At 34.1% G+C, this 19761-nt stretch overlaps 2 protein-coding genes across 2 annotated transcripts in view; one reads left to right on the forward strand and one right to left on the reverse strand.

Annotated features, from left to right (window-relative positions):
- Positions 1–14606, forward strand: part of LRRTM3 (leucine rich repeat transmembrane neuronal 3) — a 269685-nt gene extending 255079 nt beyond the window's left edge. Inside the window, exon 4 of the mRNA XM_060126881.1 lies at positions 14397–14606. Within this exon, the coding sequence (XP_059982864.1) occupies positions 14397–14606 (210 nt within the window). The remainder of the gene's footprint in view (positions 1–14396) is intronic.
- CTNNA3 (catenin alpha 3) overlaps positions 1–19761 on the reverse strand; it is a 1656790-nt gene that overhangs the window by 1076911 nt on the left and 560118 nt on the right. The gene's annotated exons all lie outside the window — the stretch shown is intronic.

Genomic DNA, 19761 nt, shown 5'->3' on the forward strand with positions numbered 1-19761 from the left:
CACTCAAGGCCCCAGTCTCTAGAAATGCATTTACTGCACCATGAAGTTGAGAATCATTTTCTTTCCTCCCAATTCTCTATTACTCCACAGGCCTCTTAAGGACACACTGAGTCTCTCAATAACTCAGTTGACCCAGAGAAGAAATCCCTGAAGGAATGAGGTGGGAATATAGTATTTCCAGGAAAGGCCTTTCCTCTCCAAAACACATGCTTTTTTAAAATATAAAATATCAATTTAGGATCAGCAGAGAGGAGAAAATTTCCAAATTTGAATGTTGAAAGAGACCTTACAGATCAGACATCAGCCCTGGAACTGGTAGAAGCACCCTCTAACCTGGGGAGTCCACGGTACAGACCACAATATTATTGAGTCAAGAGACTGACCAGATTTCGGTGACTAGGAGCCATCTACCACCTATATTAATTAAAGGCTTTTAAGTAGGAATTTAACTGGAATGCTGAATCAGGCAGGCATTTCTGCTATAGTCATGCATCCTGACAGAAGCTACCTGTGTGTTCTGACAATAAAGAGGGGCAAGTGTGATCAGGGGACCACTAAGCATTCTGGTATAAAGACTTCTGCCTTATTAAACTTCTTGAACTCTGAATCCCTTTAAATACCCCCAGGAACTATATAATTTACAACATTAGAGAAAGAGTCTTCCTTTCTTCAAAACCATACTGCTAATGTTCTCAAGTAAAAAGAAAGGGTCTAAGAGGTAGCCTCAATACCATGACATGAATATAAGCCACAAAGCTGTCTTTACATTGAACACCCTGTGAGAAATAAGCAATCATAAAATGGTTAGCAAACAGACCCAATGCGTTTTTCAATGTTCTTTCATGGGGCTACCATCTAGGAAATGCTGTCTCAGTGCTAAAACTATAGTCTTATTTTTCCTGCCGTTCCCATCCCTCAGACAGAAGGACCTCATCCCATTGTGTTACTTTTCATTGTCTACCTCAACACAACATTTCAACAGTGTTCTTGGAATTTTGACTACATTTGAATTATATGTGAAATGTTCTTATTTTCTAGAATTTTTCTGTTCTTAATTTGTATTTTTAAATTCTCCTTCAGAAGAAGCTAAGAAAACCTGCATTATTCAGATTCTAGGATAGTGATTACAGCTCAACAATAAGAACTTAGTACATTTATTAAGAAAATGCACAGCTTTTGTTCTACCCTGTCACTTCTGTGTGTCTCAATTTAATGTCCTATAATAAAAAATTATAAAATCGTTAAAAATAAGCCATTCAAAATACCTTAGTTCTCCCCAAAGGCACTTAGGATGCTTCCCATTACATTCTTTGGAGAGTTTGATTTACTTATAAAGCCATAAATATTTTATTAAAATGTAAGCAACTGAAGCAAATAAAAAAAGCATATGAGAGATGAATTAAAATAAAAGGTAAGAAAACCTAATCAGTTCTCTATTAGAATGAGAGAGGGACTTGGTAAATTCGGTTGGAATATCATCATTTTCCAAGGACAATGCCAGTTCAAAGAAGAGTTACCTTGTTTTGACAAAATTTCTCAGAGACTGGGTGGAATCTCTGGACTCTAGTGTCTCCTTATAAACAAGCATGAAATGTCATATGCGGAAAGCCCTCTCCCTTTCCGTCTATACTCACAACTAGTACAATTTACCTAGTATTTTCTTAACTTTTTATCTACATATTCTAAATGATGACAGAAGCCCAGAGATAGTAAGCAATCTATTCTCATTTCTATGACTCCTTGAATTATCCTCAAATGTTTGGCACAATTCTGTGCATGGAGTGAAAATTCCACAAATACAAGTGAGGAACGGTAACAGGAAGAAAATACCAAAGATTCTCCTATTAGGAAAAAGTCACTAACCATTACCACGTTTTACATACACACACAAAGAACTCCCTCTTTATCTACCCTTGGTTTCACTTTCTGTGGTTTCAGTTACCTGTGGTCAATCATGGCCCGAAAATATTAAATGGAAAATTCTAAAAATAAGCAATTCATAAGTGTAATTTGGGTGCCGTTCTGAGTAGAGTGATAAAATCACTTGCCCTCCAGCTCAGTACCACCAGAAATGTGAATCACATGTTAGTCCAGTGTATCCACACTGCATATGCTACCCGCCCATTAGTCTCTTAGCAGCCATCTCCATTAACAGATCAGCTTTATAAGTATCGCCGTGCTTGTGTTCAAGTAACATTTATTTTACTTAATAACGGCCCCAAAGCACAAGAGTAGTGATGCTGGCAATTCTGATAGCCTCTTACTGTGCCTGGTTTATAAATTAAACTTTATGTACGTACATATAGGAAAAAACAATATATATAGGATTCAGTACCATCCATGGTTTCAGGCATCCACTGGGGGTCTTAGAATCCCCTGTGGATAAGGGGGGACTACTGTGTGTGTGTGTGTATATATATATATATATATATATATATATATATCAGAAGAAACATTTATATATATATTTATATAAACATAAAATATGCTTTTATACATAATATGCCTACACATATTATAAATTACATATATTACATATTATACTTATATATTATATAAAATATGCTCATTATCTCATATAATATCAGAACCCTATTAATAGATTTTAAACTTAAATCTGAGGGAGAGGGAGAGAACCAGATATTAAGAGTATATTAATTTAAAAATTAATTGATAATTCTACTCTAAGGCTCATTCAAGGGACATCTTCCTTAGTAGCCATGAGAAAACAAAAATCATTTTGACCCCCTAGATTAGATTTCCTAACCTTTACGTTAGATTTCCTTAATCACATATTTCTGCAAAATTTATGATTAGTTCTTCTTTTTGAATCTTGATAGTTTGATTATATTATAGATACTACAATACTTTGATAATAGATACTTAAATAATAGAATGAAAAATGGTGAATTGTTAATACTATTCATAATAATATAAGACTAAACATTTTCACGGAGAAGCTATAGAGAATCTAACTGAAGTATATATCTATATATAAAGATTCATCTTTTTCTTCACCACTGATCTTATATCATTCAGATTATTGACTAGCAGTATAAATAATACAACCTAACAATAAGAAACCAATTATAAAAACTCTTAAACTCCCTCATGTTATATTATATCTGTGCCTTCTATATCCCTGAATGTCCAGCTGTGATAAAAGAAGCTAAAGCATATTCTCTCAGTAGGGTATACTGATGATAGTGAAGACTGTTATGCAACCTCAGGCTTGAGATTTACTGCCCAAATATGGCCTAAAACATTTTGATTTTTTAATTGCATTTGATATCTACTTTGAACATTGAGCTGAAACCAAATCATTATATTGTTAATGAAACAAAGTGGACCATTAAGAAATAACACCTCACATTTTCTCTTTATGTAGCTTATTTTTAATTAGTCTGATCAGAGCCATGGTTGAAAAAATATCATCTGCATATATATGTGGCTGATCACATAACACTGATCATAGATTCAACCATCATTAACTTGTTCATTATCACTAAGAAACTAAAGTCAGACATACTATATCCTCTGAAGTAAAGTAACAGAAAATCAACGCTAGAAAATGACAGTTTGTAAATGCTAGGTATAACTGTGCAAAAAAAAAAGACACAGTAAAATTAAGTGAGACGACATAAATAAAACACTGAGAAGAGCTAGGTACTCCCCTTCCCCAACATTACTTCCAGTCAGTCCAATGATAGTCACCACTCATGTAATGTATATGTGCTAACACAATTTAGAAGTTGATCTTTATTTAAATGTCAACAAGAAGTGTTTTACTGCATTATAGTAAAAGCTATATTGTCAGGACTTACCTTTTTAAAGTTCCTAATATTTGTGTCATATAAAAATTTGAAATAACAAGAGAATAATGGATATTATATTAATAATTACTTATACTAATAACTTATTAATAATAATTAGATATACATATTAGCTCCTTATCTGAAGATCTGATATCATCATTACAAACATAAACTTTGTGAGAAGCAATTTTGTTCCCTGCCAGTGTCTCCACTAACAAGAACTTTCAAAATTTTACTAATACATAGCTTGTATAACCCATAAGAAATTTTTATTCTCTATCAAATTTACAGTCTAGATAGTTAGATAATGTTAATATAAATGAAATAATGGCAATACGTATATAAAACCAGCCAGGCCAGCTTAAACATGGTCTTATCTATATAAAGCATCACAGCAAAGGCAAGTATTTCCCACAACTTCCACCGTATCCTACACATACATCTAGGAAAAAAGTAGTGTTTTACAACTGCTTACTTTTGAAGCCAGGCAATTGGTTTTGTTTACTCAGGATCCTGAGAGTACTCAATAATAGATGAATGGATGGATGGAAGAAACAGTATGCATTGATACTTATGTGTATAAAAATTCTGAAGAAATTCATAGCAGAAGCACATCCTTACAGAATCAAATTCATCTGAGGGGTTTTCATCAAAGAAGTGTTATTTGAACTAAATCTTCAAGTGCAGGACTTTTATGCAACTTAGCAGATGTATATATATAGTACCATCTCATTTAGTATGGAAACATCTCAACCAAAATCTGAATTAATTTAATAATAAAGTGAAGAGAAAATGCTAACCAGTAAATTATTGCATCATTTGAAAGCCTATTTAATTAGAAGACAGCTACAAGGGTTCATGTAATCCTGAGGTGCTGCCCTCTAAGTCCTAGACAGGAATAAGAACCCCTAAGAAAGTTGGAATATCAAAGTCCTGCCAATGCAAGACAATCTCTCAGGTATGTCAGAAATGCAGAGCCTGTTTTATGAAGAATGCCAAAATAACAGTAAGCTGTTGAGGAGGAAAAAGCCAGTTGGAAAGCAAATAGGATATCAAAAATCATGACAGAAAAACCAAATATAATGCCAGTGATGAGGGAAATCCCATATAGAGCCTCTCTATGAGATTAAATTACACTGCCAGTAATAGCTAGACTTCAAGAGTTACTTGTAGCAATACAACATCGCTATATGTTGTTTGCTATGTAGTGTTTAATTTTCATTCTCGCATATTTATACAAACCTAGATTAAAAATTTCAACTGCTGTATCATCATTATAAGATCCTTAAGTGGACTGCTGTAACCACAATTTCCAGGAAAAAGAAAAAGAATGAGATTGTTTTCAAACTGATTAGCAACTGTACCTCATTGCACAGTTGCATGAAGAAACAGATTTGGAAACATAGCATCAAGATTAGTGGGGCCTTTGAGCCACAGTCTCAATTTGGATTCCCATCACTATACCTGGCAATAGTGCCAATTTAACAGGCATCAGGTTGTGCAGAAGATTTTCATGTAAATGAAAACAGTTTGGGGCATTTTGCTTTCCCTCAGTAAAAGATAAATATAACTTTTCACTGGCACCGAAAATAAAACAGGTTAACATAGAATGATCCAGGGCAGAGTCCATTACAGGGAGAACTAATTTGGCAGGTGCACCAAACTTTTGGACATCATGGGCCATGAGTCTAGGGAGCACTAAAGAGTTTGAAAAATGCAGGTACAAAAGGTATTAAAGGACAAAGCACAGACATAACATTCTGAAATTTATAGGTGTAAAATCACCAAATTAAAAATAATTATTTTATTTTCAATATTGATTTTTAAAGTTTTATATATTTCAAATTTAATCTAATTCTTTACATGATAAAATATAACATTAAAAATTTTAAATAAAAATAATAAAAACTTGTAAATAATTAATATAAAATAAATGAAGACGTTCCCAAACATTATAATGCAGCGCTATGTGCCTCATCATTAGTGTGGATTTTTGAAAATTCACGGTAGCCCTCTACCTCTATCCTAGAGTCAAGATGGTCTGGCCCTGATATCATAAGACTTTATTATCTCAGTCATATAGTTCTCACAGTCATCCAGGGATGAACATTTTTAATTTCTTCCTAGACTATGCCAAGTTCCCATTAGTCTATTACTTAAATTCACTCATGTATTCATTCATGCATTCAATAAATATGTATTTAGTTCTTACTGTGTTTAAGGGACCACCACATGAAACAACATAAGGCATAGAAAAATGTGGTTAGTCATAGATTTTTGAACTCAAGAAGGTTATGGTCTAATATAAGTGTATGTTAGAAGGGTTTATGTTCCATCCAGAAGCCTTGAGGCCAAGGACTTGGTGTATCTCCAGCAACTAGCCCAGCATCAGGACCAGCGAAAGCATTCAACAAGTCTTTGTTGAAGTCAGTAAGTTATTGAATGAATATTTCTATTTGGTTTTGTGGACACAAGCACATGAATTTATGAAAATAATTCATATAGCCAACCCCTAGTTATTTCTTGTTGCAAAACTGAAATACAAATTGTTCGTAAAGAAGAAAATACACTCACAAAGGGCAAACTCATTTAAATATTTAAGATACATATTTTAAATTGCACTTTAATGCAAGTAAAACTATTAACTTTCAAATGGAACTCATTTTTTTTTCACTTTGTGATATCACTCTGCAGGAGTTCACAAAAAATTTTTTTTCACACAAAAGGCACTAGAAGAATTATTATCCTCCTGCAAATAGTGTTTTCTTTCACATTATTCTCAAGTTACAGACATCTGAAATTTTTCGAAATCATATTGAGTTCCTGTCTTATTACCCTATACTTGTTATAGATAGCAATTGTTACTTTAGTTGGCAACTTAGATCTTAAGAAAATACTGAAATTTAGTATTAAGGTGTTGATTTCATCTAAGAATTTAAAAGTGTAAAAAACTAGTTTGTTTTATAAGTGTAAAGGTAGCATAACATAAATTCAGGCTCTTAATTAAGCACTTCCTGAAGATGCTTCTTTAACTAAATTACTAGTAGAATCAAGATAATTAAAATTGATGATCCAACAGTCTATTATACTCACACTAATTAACCATTAGAATGCTTAAGAGCTCCAAGAGATAGATTGCTTTTCAAACAAATAAATTTCAAAGTAAAATATAGTATCTTTGTGGGAGAGTCTATAAAAGTAAACATTAAATCACTTCTCAGCAATATTGACTCTTGCCAATAAATCTGGAAAATAACAACACTATTTCCAAACAAAGAAGATGGCTAGTTTGTTTTGCACCTACAAAGGATAAATGACATAATAAGTAGAATCAGCCAGTCAGAGCAAAGTGTGTGTGTATACATATCTATATCTATATCTATATATATATAGATATAGATATGTATACACACACACACCCTCCCTTACATATATATATATATATATATATATATATACACACACACACACACATCCTTATACAAGCACACAACTTGCCTACTAGCTCACCCCATCCATTGCCTCCCTTTCCTTTCTTGCATTATATGTGTATCTCCTTCACTAGTCTATGATTTTGTCAGGGAGCAGAAATTATACCTTATTCATGTTTGTTTCTCCACTTCCCCAGTCCTCCTGTACTCCAACACCTACTTATAACTCTTTTATGTACAGAAAGAAATCAAAACAATATCATTTAATATAAAACAAAATAATCAGATTAACTGAGGTTTCTAATTTTTTAAACTTCTTGTTAAAAAGAAAAACTAACATCATTTAATTGGAAAAACTTCTACCAATTTCCAAGTCAACACAGACATCTAGTTTTAAAATCCCTAAAGGTCTCCCTAAATAATCTTACATGTATTTTATCTGGGTGTATATGTAAGGCTCCGATCCCAGTCCAGAATGTTCTCCAGACTAGACCCTTCCCCTTACACTTTGTATTTGGCCAATATGAGCTTAGTAAGAAGAAGAGAGCTTTGATTTTGAGCTGTCACCATCCATCCACATTGTGAATGCCTGATCAACTATAGGTTTCTTTCCTGAGGACCCAAAGTGCAAAGCAGTATCAGAAAGCTAAAGTGTAGCTTAGCAAATCATAGTGTTTACCCTACTGGAAATAAGATCCAATGTTGATAATTGGTGTCTAAATAGTATCAGACACATGATACTGTGTTCACCTCTCTAGGCTCCAAAGCCAGTGTGAGTTAGATAAAGTGATAAATAAGAAATAAAGCATACTGGTTAGGAAGTCAGGCAACCACTTCTGCAACTCACCAGGTAAATGATTTTTAACTAATTACTTAAACCATCTAAGTCTTAGTTTTTTTCAACTGTAAAATGGGAATAATTATATTTATCTTACAACAGCCTTGGGAGGCTTAAATAAGATGACCTGAGTGCAGCACGTAGCATGGTACCTAGCACACAGTAAATGCTCAATAAATGACAGTGATGATAATGAGGAGAAAGTTAGAGACGTGTCCAGGCAGGTGTCCAGGCAGACCAAGAGATGAAACAAGTGCCCACAGCCACTCAGGTGGCTAGGGAGAGAAATCACTGCAGAAATCCTAAAGAATTAAGGTAGGACCAGAGGTAACATCTAGGCAAACTTCGACACTCTTCCAGTGAACCAAGCTGCAGTGTGATAATTTCTTACACTATTTTTCTTATATAATACTTACATTTTACCAACTGCCTCAATACTTAGAAAACAAAATATTAATTAGTAACATGACTTTCAAGAATCAAGCCAGTAGAAAAGATATTTTCCATCAAGTTTCTTAATATTACTCAAGTAATACCAAAGACACAACTTTCTATTTTTACCATCAGTAAAACTACCAGCCTGTACACAAAACTCATGTTTGGTAGCACTGAAACAAATGTTTCTAACCAATTCCCAATACACATAAAGTTGCACATACTCTAACACAACCAAAGGCTAGTCTGGAAAATTTACATAACCTATATAAATGAAACAGAAAGTAGAGGCATCAAGATAAACAAGAATAAAGTCATTAGCAAGTGCATTTTGAAAAAATTAAAACACTTCTTTAAATAGATTGAGAAATTTACAAGCAGTGGTATGATATGTACATGTGTGTACTCACATATATCTATATGTACATATGAAATAATGTTTTTAAGGAAGGTAATTTCCCAGAATAAAGTACATTTCAAATCCCACTTCTTTGCAAAGACAGAGTAATGATTCAGACATGATAAAAAAGAAAAGAAAAAAGCATTCACTATTTTCTACATGCTGCTTACATTAAATTAAATAGAAATATAGTTAATCTCGAGAAATGAATTTACAAATATTTAGTTTTATTTTTGACTCTACTGATTAGGCATGCCAGTCATACAATCACTAAAGTAAACAAGGTAATAATATTTTGAGCCAAGATAATGGAAACAGAAATGAGAGAAGTGGATGCATGCAAAAGATATATGTCATTGATGTCAACAAAGTAACGGACAAAAAAATGGGACATTTGGAACAAGGGACAAGGAAGTGTTGAAGGGGACTGGCAAAGCTGACTTAACCTGGTGCTCCCCAAAACAGAAAAAGGACCATGGGGAGAACTTAGTTTGGATCCAGAGATAATGAGCCCAGTTTGAGACAAATTTAGAGACAAACTAGAGAAATACTATTAATTGGAAAAATATTATAATGCCTGTTTTTTATTTTATATATTAATAGGTAGAAATAGACTCAACTGAAAATTCATTAAATTTAGTAGATGAAAAACAAATGTAAAATAATAGGCCTCTGAATTACAACATAAAATGGGGCAAAATGTCTTGATAGTGATAAAGGCTACATCTTAAAAAATTAATTCCTTCATGAAGCAAGTCTGTTTCTTTCACTACATGCAGATTTCTGAAAAACAAAATGCTGTTAGCTACAAAAACCCTAAAGTAACATCCTTTCAATAGCCTAGAGAGGTAGAATACTCACTAGGTAACATTGGCCTTATAAAAATAGAAGATTTCGCCCGTGATGTATGGGAACAGCATGGGCATTCTCCTCAATGATAATCAATAGAAATATTTATACTTAGAAAAACTCTACTCAGAAATAACATTCAACAAGCAAATATTTCCTATGTTTTGCAATTCTAGAGAGGGAAAAACAACCTTTTTATTATTCCCTCTCAAAAGTGGACTGTCATTTTCTGTTCTTCAGAGTACTTACTGTACTTAAAATAATCCTTGCTATCCTACGGAAAAGATGTTTAAATGGCCTGTAACCAACTAATTAGAATATGAGCAATACACATGCATATTTATATATACACATATATATGTGTACAAATATACATATTATTTTGCAGTGAATATAAGATTAAAATGACCATTTTTACTTAATCACAAATTGGAAACTTTAAAAAGTTATTCTTTCCCCTTAAAGTCACAAGCTCGAACATTTTAAATGAATGGGAAAAAAGACTTAATAATGAGTTATTTTTATTCATCTAACATTACAAAATTTGTGTATGTGAAAGGTACATATATGTGATGTTGAGACAGACACTGGAAAATTACTGCTTAGGCAAATATCATTGATGTCAAGACAGTAACTAGTTTAGCAGAGTAGAAATTTTTCCTGAGGGGAATTTCCTAAATAATGTCAGCTTCTACCTCTCATCATTAGAATAGCATATAATGATTTCTTAGTTCAGACTCTAGATGATATTGCTTTCTGGGGAGTTAAGTTTTCATATTCTTGGAACTCTATAAGTTATGCCTTAAGAATAATTAACTCACCTGAAAAATACTGACCTAAAGTATCAAAGGAAACCGTAAGTAATTATAAATAGGAGTTTATCGGGTTAAAATTCACTGAAAGAAACTGTTCTCTCAGAAAGGACAAGAAAACTCTATGGACACTTTAAATAGAGCCCTGTAACAAAAGGTCTGGGGAAGCAGAGGCTTATTAGATTTATATCTCCTACTGCCCTTGCTGTTCATTTTCATATTATAAAATAACATATTTGGGGGCTTCCCTGGTGGTGCAGTGGTTGAGAGTCCGCCTGCCGATGCAGGGGACACGGGTTCGTGCCCCGGTCCGGGAAGATCCCACATGCCGCGGAGCGGCTGGGCCCATGAGCCATGGCCGCTGAGCCTGCACATCCAGAGCCTGTGCTCCGCAACGGGAGAGGCCACAACAGTGAGCAGCTCGCGTACCGCAAAAAACAAAAACAAACAAACAAACATATTTGGGTCATCTTCAGGTAGGTTGACTAAAGTGATTTATTTTCCAAAATGGGACAATAAGCATAAACTGGGACTGTCCTGTTGAATACTCTATCCATAGGGGAGAGCATGGCTGTGTGCCTCTCCTGCACACTAATATAAATCAGGTAACAATGGAGAAAGGGACAGAGACAGAGAGGATGAATAGAGAATACCCAGGTCAGATTGGAAAGGGAAGAGAAAACATAGGGCACAAGGTCACATGACTGACGATTATGTGAGGAAGGAGAAAGGGCTGCTATATTTACTGACTGGGTGACAAGAATGGATTTACATGGACTGTATCTGAGCCTCAAGATATTTGCTTAATGCCAGTGGAGAGCCTCTCCATCACTACCCAGCCACTATGTGTGCATGTGTGTGTGTAAATAATATTTCTATAGATACAGTATACATCTATGTATATATTTTATACAACAAATATGAAATAGTTGTCCAAAACTAATATATCACCAAAATTTGCACTTTCCATACCACATTTAAATAATTTTGAAATCATAAGTAACTGGCCACAAGATTATATATATATATTATATATGTGTATTTATGTATGTCTTTATATATTGTGTATATGTGTATGTCGATACATGTGTATATTCCTATGAATATACACGTGAATATAACTAATGCTAACTTTCAGATTTGCAAAATCATTTAAGTCAACCTGGGAGAAATCTACTGTGATGTTGTATTCAGATAAGTTTAGCTGTTAAATTCTACTTACAAATACAACTTAGTATGTTATTTGCTTGATATTAAGATATCATCAACTTTAAGAATCACTTTCAATTGCAGGGAAGAAAATACATGTTAAACATCCACACTAATTATAAGTACCATCCCAATTTCAGAAAGATTAAAATGTGAAAAATATGACTTGACATTAAAAAAGTATAACCAAGGGGCTAGGAGTTTTAAAATAAAACATATCCCCAAATAAGAAACTCTATAAAGAAAATATGTGGGATTTTTAAATAAATAATGAGCACTAACTACCTGATATAGTTCAAATTAGGACTTGCACTCTGGATACCAGCAGCCTCTAGATACTAAATCAAGCAGGAAATTGTGTACACACACACACACACACACACACAGAATAAATGTATCATGGTTTATTATTTTTCATAAATCATCACCATAAAAATTATGAATTATTCACAGTAAATTCCAAGTAAGCCAGGAATGATATAGCATATATAAACCATAAGTTTCCATGACAAATAAGAACAAGTATATAAAATCCTACAGATATATGACCCATAACACATTACAGAACATTGATTTCCCAGAGGCTAATGTTAAACTCACGCACCCAATAACAGTTCTATTTTCATTCTCTCCTATAACTCAAATCTATTCACGCTGCACAATTACTTTTGCATAATAATATATTGTATTTTAGTTATCTGAGCTATTTCATCTGTAACAATAGTTCTTCCTTATTTTAAATGAGCATCTTTGGAAGCATCGTATTATTTTCTTTATGATCTTCCAATCACCTTGACCATTTTTTAAAGCGTATGATGTCTTTCATTCACACATCAGGTAGCATGCTTCAAATTTTTAAAAATTCACATAAATAGGAAGAGTTCTCAGGAATGTAATTTGATGAAGGGGATTACATTTCTGTCTCCAAGGACTAAGCCCTACATGTTTGATACATTGAAATGTTCACATTAAAAAGACATTATAATCTCAAAAGAAGTGAATACAAGAGAAAACAGGGAAATAACAGCTCAACTAATTTTTACTAAAGGAAAACTAAATAAGGGTAGAAAGATAGGGATGGAAAGAGGCAAAAAGGATTCTTATGTATGGAGAAAAGGACTAAGAAAGTAAAGAAGGAGTTAATAAAATCTAGGGCTTTGGGCTCCAATCTTAGCTGAGATCAGAGGAATTTAGTCTGAGGTGACCAAAGAGAAACATATTTTATCTACCACCAAATAAGAATGGTGGAAGTTTTTATCCAAGGTAATTCAACAACATGAATTAGTAATTAGGATATTAAACAGAGATCAAGGCTGAAGTTTCCTCAAAACTGCCTACTTTTTAGAACAATTTTTTTAATCTTATTGAAAGAAATGGGAATAATCTCTAGACTTTGACATCTGATTACATTTCAAACTACCTTTTGTCTGTAACACATATGTTTCCCTTCTGTTCACAATAGTCACTCTTGCTTTTTCCTATTTTTAGAACTTGCTTCCTTTCATTAAGCTGCAATTAGCAAGAGTCCCTTCCACACATATATCACTGATTCCTTCAAACTAGCCTCTTCCTTGGTTGCTTTTAGACTTTCATAGAAGCCAGAGTTTCTTCCTGGGAGTTCTCTAAACCTTAGAGTTTAGATATATGGATCAAGCTACAGACATTAATGTTTCAAAGAATGCTCATGGCAAAATAAACATTAAGAAGGTATTGACAGGGGATACATAGCCACAATCTTTACTGACAGTGGCCAAGCTGTGACAAAGCCACAGGTGTACAGGACTATTTCGGCAATCATAGCACAGTCAGGCACCATCATTGCTACTGTCCAAAAGAGCACCTATGGGAGTGAAGAAAAGGTGCTTTTTAAAAAAGACCATCATGAAGATAACCCTACTCTTTATTTCATACCATGTTACAATGTTATAGCTTTTCTGAAGTAATATTAGGCTATAGTATCCAGATCATATAGGTAAAAACACTTTAAAATGTGGGAAAAAAAAGAAGAAGAACTTCCTGGGTAAGAAGAGCCAGAATGACTTGCCTAGACAATTCTCTTCTGCAGTGGTTCTCAAAGTGTGGTGTGTGGATTAACAGCACCAGTATCATATGGGAACTATAAGAAATACAAATTACAGGTCCCACCTCAGACCTACTAAATTAAGAAAAAACAAGGGAAGTGGATGTTGGAGCTGAAGAAGGGGGAGGTGATTTTTATGCATGATAAAGTTTGAGAACCACTGTTCAATTGTATTCCAATACCATAAGTAACCAAATAATATTTTTCTTAGTTCTAAAACTACAAATTTACCTCACTGAGGAAAAGCATTCTTCTGACTTTTCTAACAAAACTTTTAGCATTTTCAGAATCGCTTAGGTTCCTATTTATCTGAAGGTTCTAGTTAAGAATTGAGCAGCTCCATCTCAGGCTTTAGAACTGTTGCATTCTGCGTGCTAGTATGAGAATGAAGGACATTGGTGAGATAGCGGGGGACTCTTGAGCCACAGATGTACCCATGGTAGTCAGGTCAGCACTTCACATTCCCCAAATCTTGCCCCCAAAGTTGTCTTTTTATAACTGACTTTTCTTGTGTCATTTTTCCCCAGATACCTTTATCAATGAATGTGTCAACTTTTCTGGCATACGACCAGCCCACAATAAGTTACTGTGGGGTGCATCATGAACTTCTCTCTCATAAATCCTTTGAAACGAATGCACAGGAAGATACGATGGAAACACACCTAGAGACTGAGCTGGACCTGAGCACAATCACAACAGCTGGCCGAATCAGTGACCATAAACAGCAGCTGGCTTAACTGAGCTAATTGGTAACCATGGGTTGCCATCAAACTTTGTAACCTCAAGGACAAAATGAGGAGGATTTGTTCATTGTGGACTCTAAAAACAAAAGAAAACAATCCCCTGTTAAAATAAACAAAAATCCAAGATTGATTCATGAAATAAAGAAGACATGAATTGTTTCAACTCTACACTTTATAATTAGCTAAGTTGTGCAGTATTTTTTTGACTTAGAGTATGACCCTGAAAAAAAAATCTTTTTTCTCAAAACTCATCCTACCTACCTGTAAAAACTGTACAGAGCTAATGTATTTTTCATATTGTAAAGTTTCAATTATAGAAACAACTCGTATGTACAGTACCATAATTTAATTACATTTTACTTTACACACTTTATGTATTTCAGTTTCTAAAATTTTAAATTAACAAAAATTATTTCTTGTGTTATTCAGAGTTACTCAGTTTTGTAGGGACTGTTTTGTTACTGCTTTTGTGCCCAGAAACCTTGACTCTCAAATTATGTGCTGTGCAAAACATGCACGATTTTTATCATGCTTACTGTGTAGAATTTTATCTACTTGGTCCAGAAATAATACATTAACCAAAAAGGGTTTGTTGAGACTTATAAGAAGTTCTTCAATTACATAGACAGGTCTTTCTTATAAATGAAAAAAATCAAAGATTTTTTTAACACTTCTCAGACTTAACTGTTGCCTTGAATTACAGCCTAGTTTCTAAGCAGTGAAATGTAATGATAAAGAGGGATATTTTAACAACGTATTTCTGAATGAATGACTCATTATTTCATTCTTTTGAGTAACCCATTGTTAAGGGTGGGGGGAAGCATGGACAAAACATCACTGGAAACAAAGGCCGTAACCACAGCAACAGAGTTTGATATACTTAAAAGGTGCAGCTGCCAGTGACAAAGAAAAACTCTGTTACATCTCATTACTTCAGGCCAAGGTGGGAGAATAAAGCATAATAATTGTACAGTAGTAATTTCTCTTAATTAACCCAAAGTGGTTTACCTAAAAATAACCATCAGTGCAAAATGTGCCTGGTTTTAAGACAATTTCCCATTTAGAATGGTGAGGCTATATTTTAGCAACATCTCAAAGGAAATATATGAAAATTTTCTCTTTGTGTGCTACATACATTTTCTCCTGGGAGAGAACTCTAAAACATCTACAGCTGATTCAATACAGATATGAGCTATGGTGGAACTTTATCATGCAAGTAGACTGTAAACATCCTTAATATGTTCTAAATTGTTTATATTGCTATCCATAATGAGATTCACCTCCAAATTATCTGAAAATAATCCAGAGTAATTTGAAACCACCCCAGATCATATATGGATTATCCAATTGTATTATAAAGTTAATTCAATCAAATTATGAAAACCTGACTTTTCAGAGGCTGAAATAATCAACTTGTTTGTTGTTTGCTTGACACAGGTTACTGTTTGAAAATATTGTTATTTTATCTATGGTATTCACACATTCTTTTGTGTTTTTTTTTAAATATAAAACTGCAAGTTTCAATTGCTGTTACACTAGAAGTGCTTTTTTTATGTTGTCATTTTTAATTCATGACATCAAAAATAGGTTGAGAGTATGTCAATCTAATAGGGATCAAACACAGTCAAAAACAATGAAGAAAAGAATTTGTGAAAACCAATGTCAAACTTTGAATTTTTTATTTCTTCCAAAGAAATTCAAAAGTATAGTTTTATGCAGGTTTATCATGGCAAATTTAACAACAGGTTCAAAGAGAATGGATTAAAAAAATCAAGAGCAAATTTTTGTTGAAAATATACTGTCAGAAGGGAAAAAAACAAAATGTTGGAAGAGCAAACTCTTACTAATTTAAATGAAACTAAATGTCACAGTACTTGTATCAACTATCTAGCATTCCAGATTTTGTAACATATTTTGCATAAATTATTTGCTATTCAGAAAATTGTCATTTTTAGTTTAATTTTAATCTCTTTTTTCCAATTTCTAATTTCCTTGCACTGTATTATTGTCAGGGTATCCTTAATCCTCTACACTGATATTTTGCTTTGCAGTTAGCAAATCTATAGAGGGTTAATTATAAATCTATTATGTGTGGATCTGAAATCTGATGCAAAATTTTATTTATTATGTAAACCAAAATGTCATTTGCAATTTTTTCTCATAGAAGTTGTCCTTGCAAAGATTCAAATATCTTTTAATTTGTGTAAATAAGCATTTTATATCTTCTCTTTCCAGACATTTTCAAACGGACAAATGATTTTTAGAAATTTTAAAGGTTCCAGGGAGCCTCACAAATATATGCCCTTTATTTCCTGAAGCAAACTGCTTTCTTTCTTAAACATTTTAAGTTCATCTGAAGTGAACAACTATAAATAGAAGCAGTCACCTTGGAACCAGGTGCATGGGAGGTCTTAGCTCTGTGCATCGGAAGACTTATTACGTACATTAAGAGCCAAATAAACTAAGAATTTTGGTATTTGTCATATTTGAAATTAAACCCAAAGGATCTTTAACAGGAAAAAGAAAAAAAAAGATGCTAAGTTACTTGTTTGCTTAATTTTTATTCTGCCATGTCCCGGGATGTGGGGGCTTTGGGGAAATGAAAACCTGCTAGAGGAGACTGTGTCTGGAATCTTTAGCATACATTTGCAATTTATATATTTGTGTCTAAAATCCCTATTTCTAACCTGTCTTTTTCAGAATTCAGTAATCTCCCATTTCCTCTTTCTAACCACCCCATGTCTTCCTTCCTGTGTACTTCTCACCTCTTTAAACAACTGAAATGTTTCTATGTTTGGAGTTGAAAAATGCAGTTCAGCCCAACATGGTTACAATAACAGCGGTAGCTACAGCAAACACATTTATGCGGTGTTTTGAAGCTTACAAACCACATTCCACATAAATTATCTCATTTTGCCTTCATAACCAATCTATGAAGATACATTAATACCAAAGAAGTTGAGACTTGCCCAAGAACACAGGGTTAATAATTGGTGGAGTTGAACTACTCTCAAAATTCAGACCCTATTAGTCTTTCCACTATACTAAAAGCCTTCCCTCTCTGATCAGGGCCAGAGAATTTCCAGATAGTAAATAGAATGAAAAAAAGTTTGACATGTTGTTTAGTAATCCCCAATTTAACTCAGTTCCTCTATCTGTATAATATATGGGCTAAATGGACTCTTTCTGTGTGCTACTCTGGGCTCTCACATTAAAACTTTTTTTTTTTTTTTTTTTTTGCTGTACGCGGGCCTCTCACTGTCGTGGCCTCTCCCGTTGCAGAGCACAGGCTTCAGATGCGCAGGCTCAGCGGCCATGGCTCACGGGCCTAGCCGCTCTGCGGCATGTGGGATCTTCCCGGACCGGGGCACGAACCCGTGTCCCCTGCATCGGCAGGCGGACTCTCAACCACTGCGCCACCAGGGAAGCCCATATTAAAACTCTTTATTCAGAAAGTATAACAAGTCATAAATTTCTTAACAAATCATATCACTTGTAAATGTGTAGAACTGTTGCTTCCAAGAATTGTATGTATATAGGCCCCAAGGTCCAGAATAAAATTGAGAAGCACAAAAAAAACCCAAAACACACAAAAAAACAAAGATCACCAAAATCGAGATTATGCATAGAGTTATAAAACAGATTCACAGTGTGAGGTTGAACATATGTTTAACACATGTTCAACTGAACACACATTCAATTCAGAGCTAATTGGAAAAACCTTTGTAATTTTATTTTTTTCCTTTTTTGTTTCAACAAAAGTACTTATTGAACCATGAATTCTTACATCTATCTTAATAGAGAATAATTTTCTCTATTCTCCTTCCAATAAAAATGAAATGTAATTCATCCAAACTGATGTACAGATGCAAAAACATATGCTAATAAGCAAATAATATTTTTGATCAGCTCATTTTATCAAGTCTCTATCCCTACTCCCAAAACCACAAAATCAGACAGATTTTAATATAAATTATATTTTTAGAAGGAAAGAGAACTTGCCCAAATTTAACATCCAAGACAAATGACATAATCCTGACTTGAAATCAGATCAGTATGACTCCACAAACTGCTTAGAAATAGAATCTTTTTTTCAAAAATATTTTCTGAAATAAAACCACTGTATATGAGATTAAGAATATATGTTTTTCTCTGCTCCTGACTGGAAGACAGTTATCATCTCTCAAACTCAACATTAAAAATAAGTAAAGGGCTTCCCTGGTGGCACAGTGGTTGAGAGTCCGCCTGCCGATGCAGGGGACACGGGTTCATGCCCCGGTCCGGGAAGATCCCACATGCCGTGGAGCGGCTGGGCCCGTGAGCCATGGCCGCTGAGCCTGTGCGTCCGGAGCCTGTGCTCTGCAACGGGAGAGGCCACAGCAGTGAGAGGACCACGTACCGCAAAAAAAAAAAAAAAAAAAAAAAGAAGAAGTAAAGAAACTGCAAGCATGAAAACAGGTACGTGATGTGAATGATTAGTAAGCTGGAAGAAAGAAAATGAGATGTAGATTTTCTGCTGGGTAGATGGTAGCCAATGAAGGAAAAAGTAACGGAACCAGCAGATATTCAGCCTCAGGAAAAAGGATAAGAAATCTCTAGAGTAGACATAATAACATCTTACAGTGGCATAGCTCTTAACAGTTTATCAGTCAGGGTAATGGTATAACCACCTCGTAACACATAAAAAGTCCCGAGGTCCAGATGGGTTGATTATACAGTAAGAAATCCAGATATGTTAGTCTTGCAGTAAGTAAGAGCCTCCAACTACTTTTATTACCTTCTCAACTCACCACAGCTGTCCCTAACTAGAGAGGTACTAAAGGCAGAGGATCCAGGGTCAAGGTTTTCAAAACTCTGACATACCCACAAGGGTGGAGTACACTGACAATCAGCAATTGTGCTTCATTTTAGTATCAACTGTAATGGGGAAGAAATAGTTGAAAATTTAAAAAATATATACCAAACGGTGATGGGTTATTTGTAAAGATCTCTCATGGCTTACATAATGATTTTATTATGAGATAAGAGGCTTATATGTAACATTTTTAAGTTAGGGTAAAATTGGTGTTTAAAAAAGTCCACAGTTGATTATTTACCTTTCTATTAAAGACAGTGACCTTAAAGCAAAAGAGTGCCTCAGCCATGTAGG

Source organism: Lagenorhynchus albirostris, chromosome 16, assembly GCF_949774975.1.
Source record: "Lagenorhynchus albirostris chromosome 16, mLagAlb1.1, whole genome shotgun sequence".
NCBI classification, from domain to species: Eukaryota; Metazoa; Chordata; class Mammalia; order Artiodactyla; family Delphinidae; genus Lagenorhynchus; species Lagenorhynchus albirostris.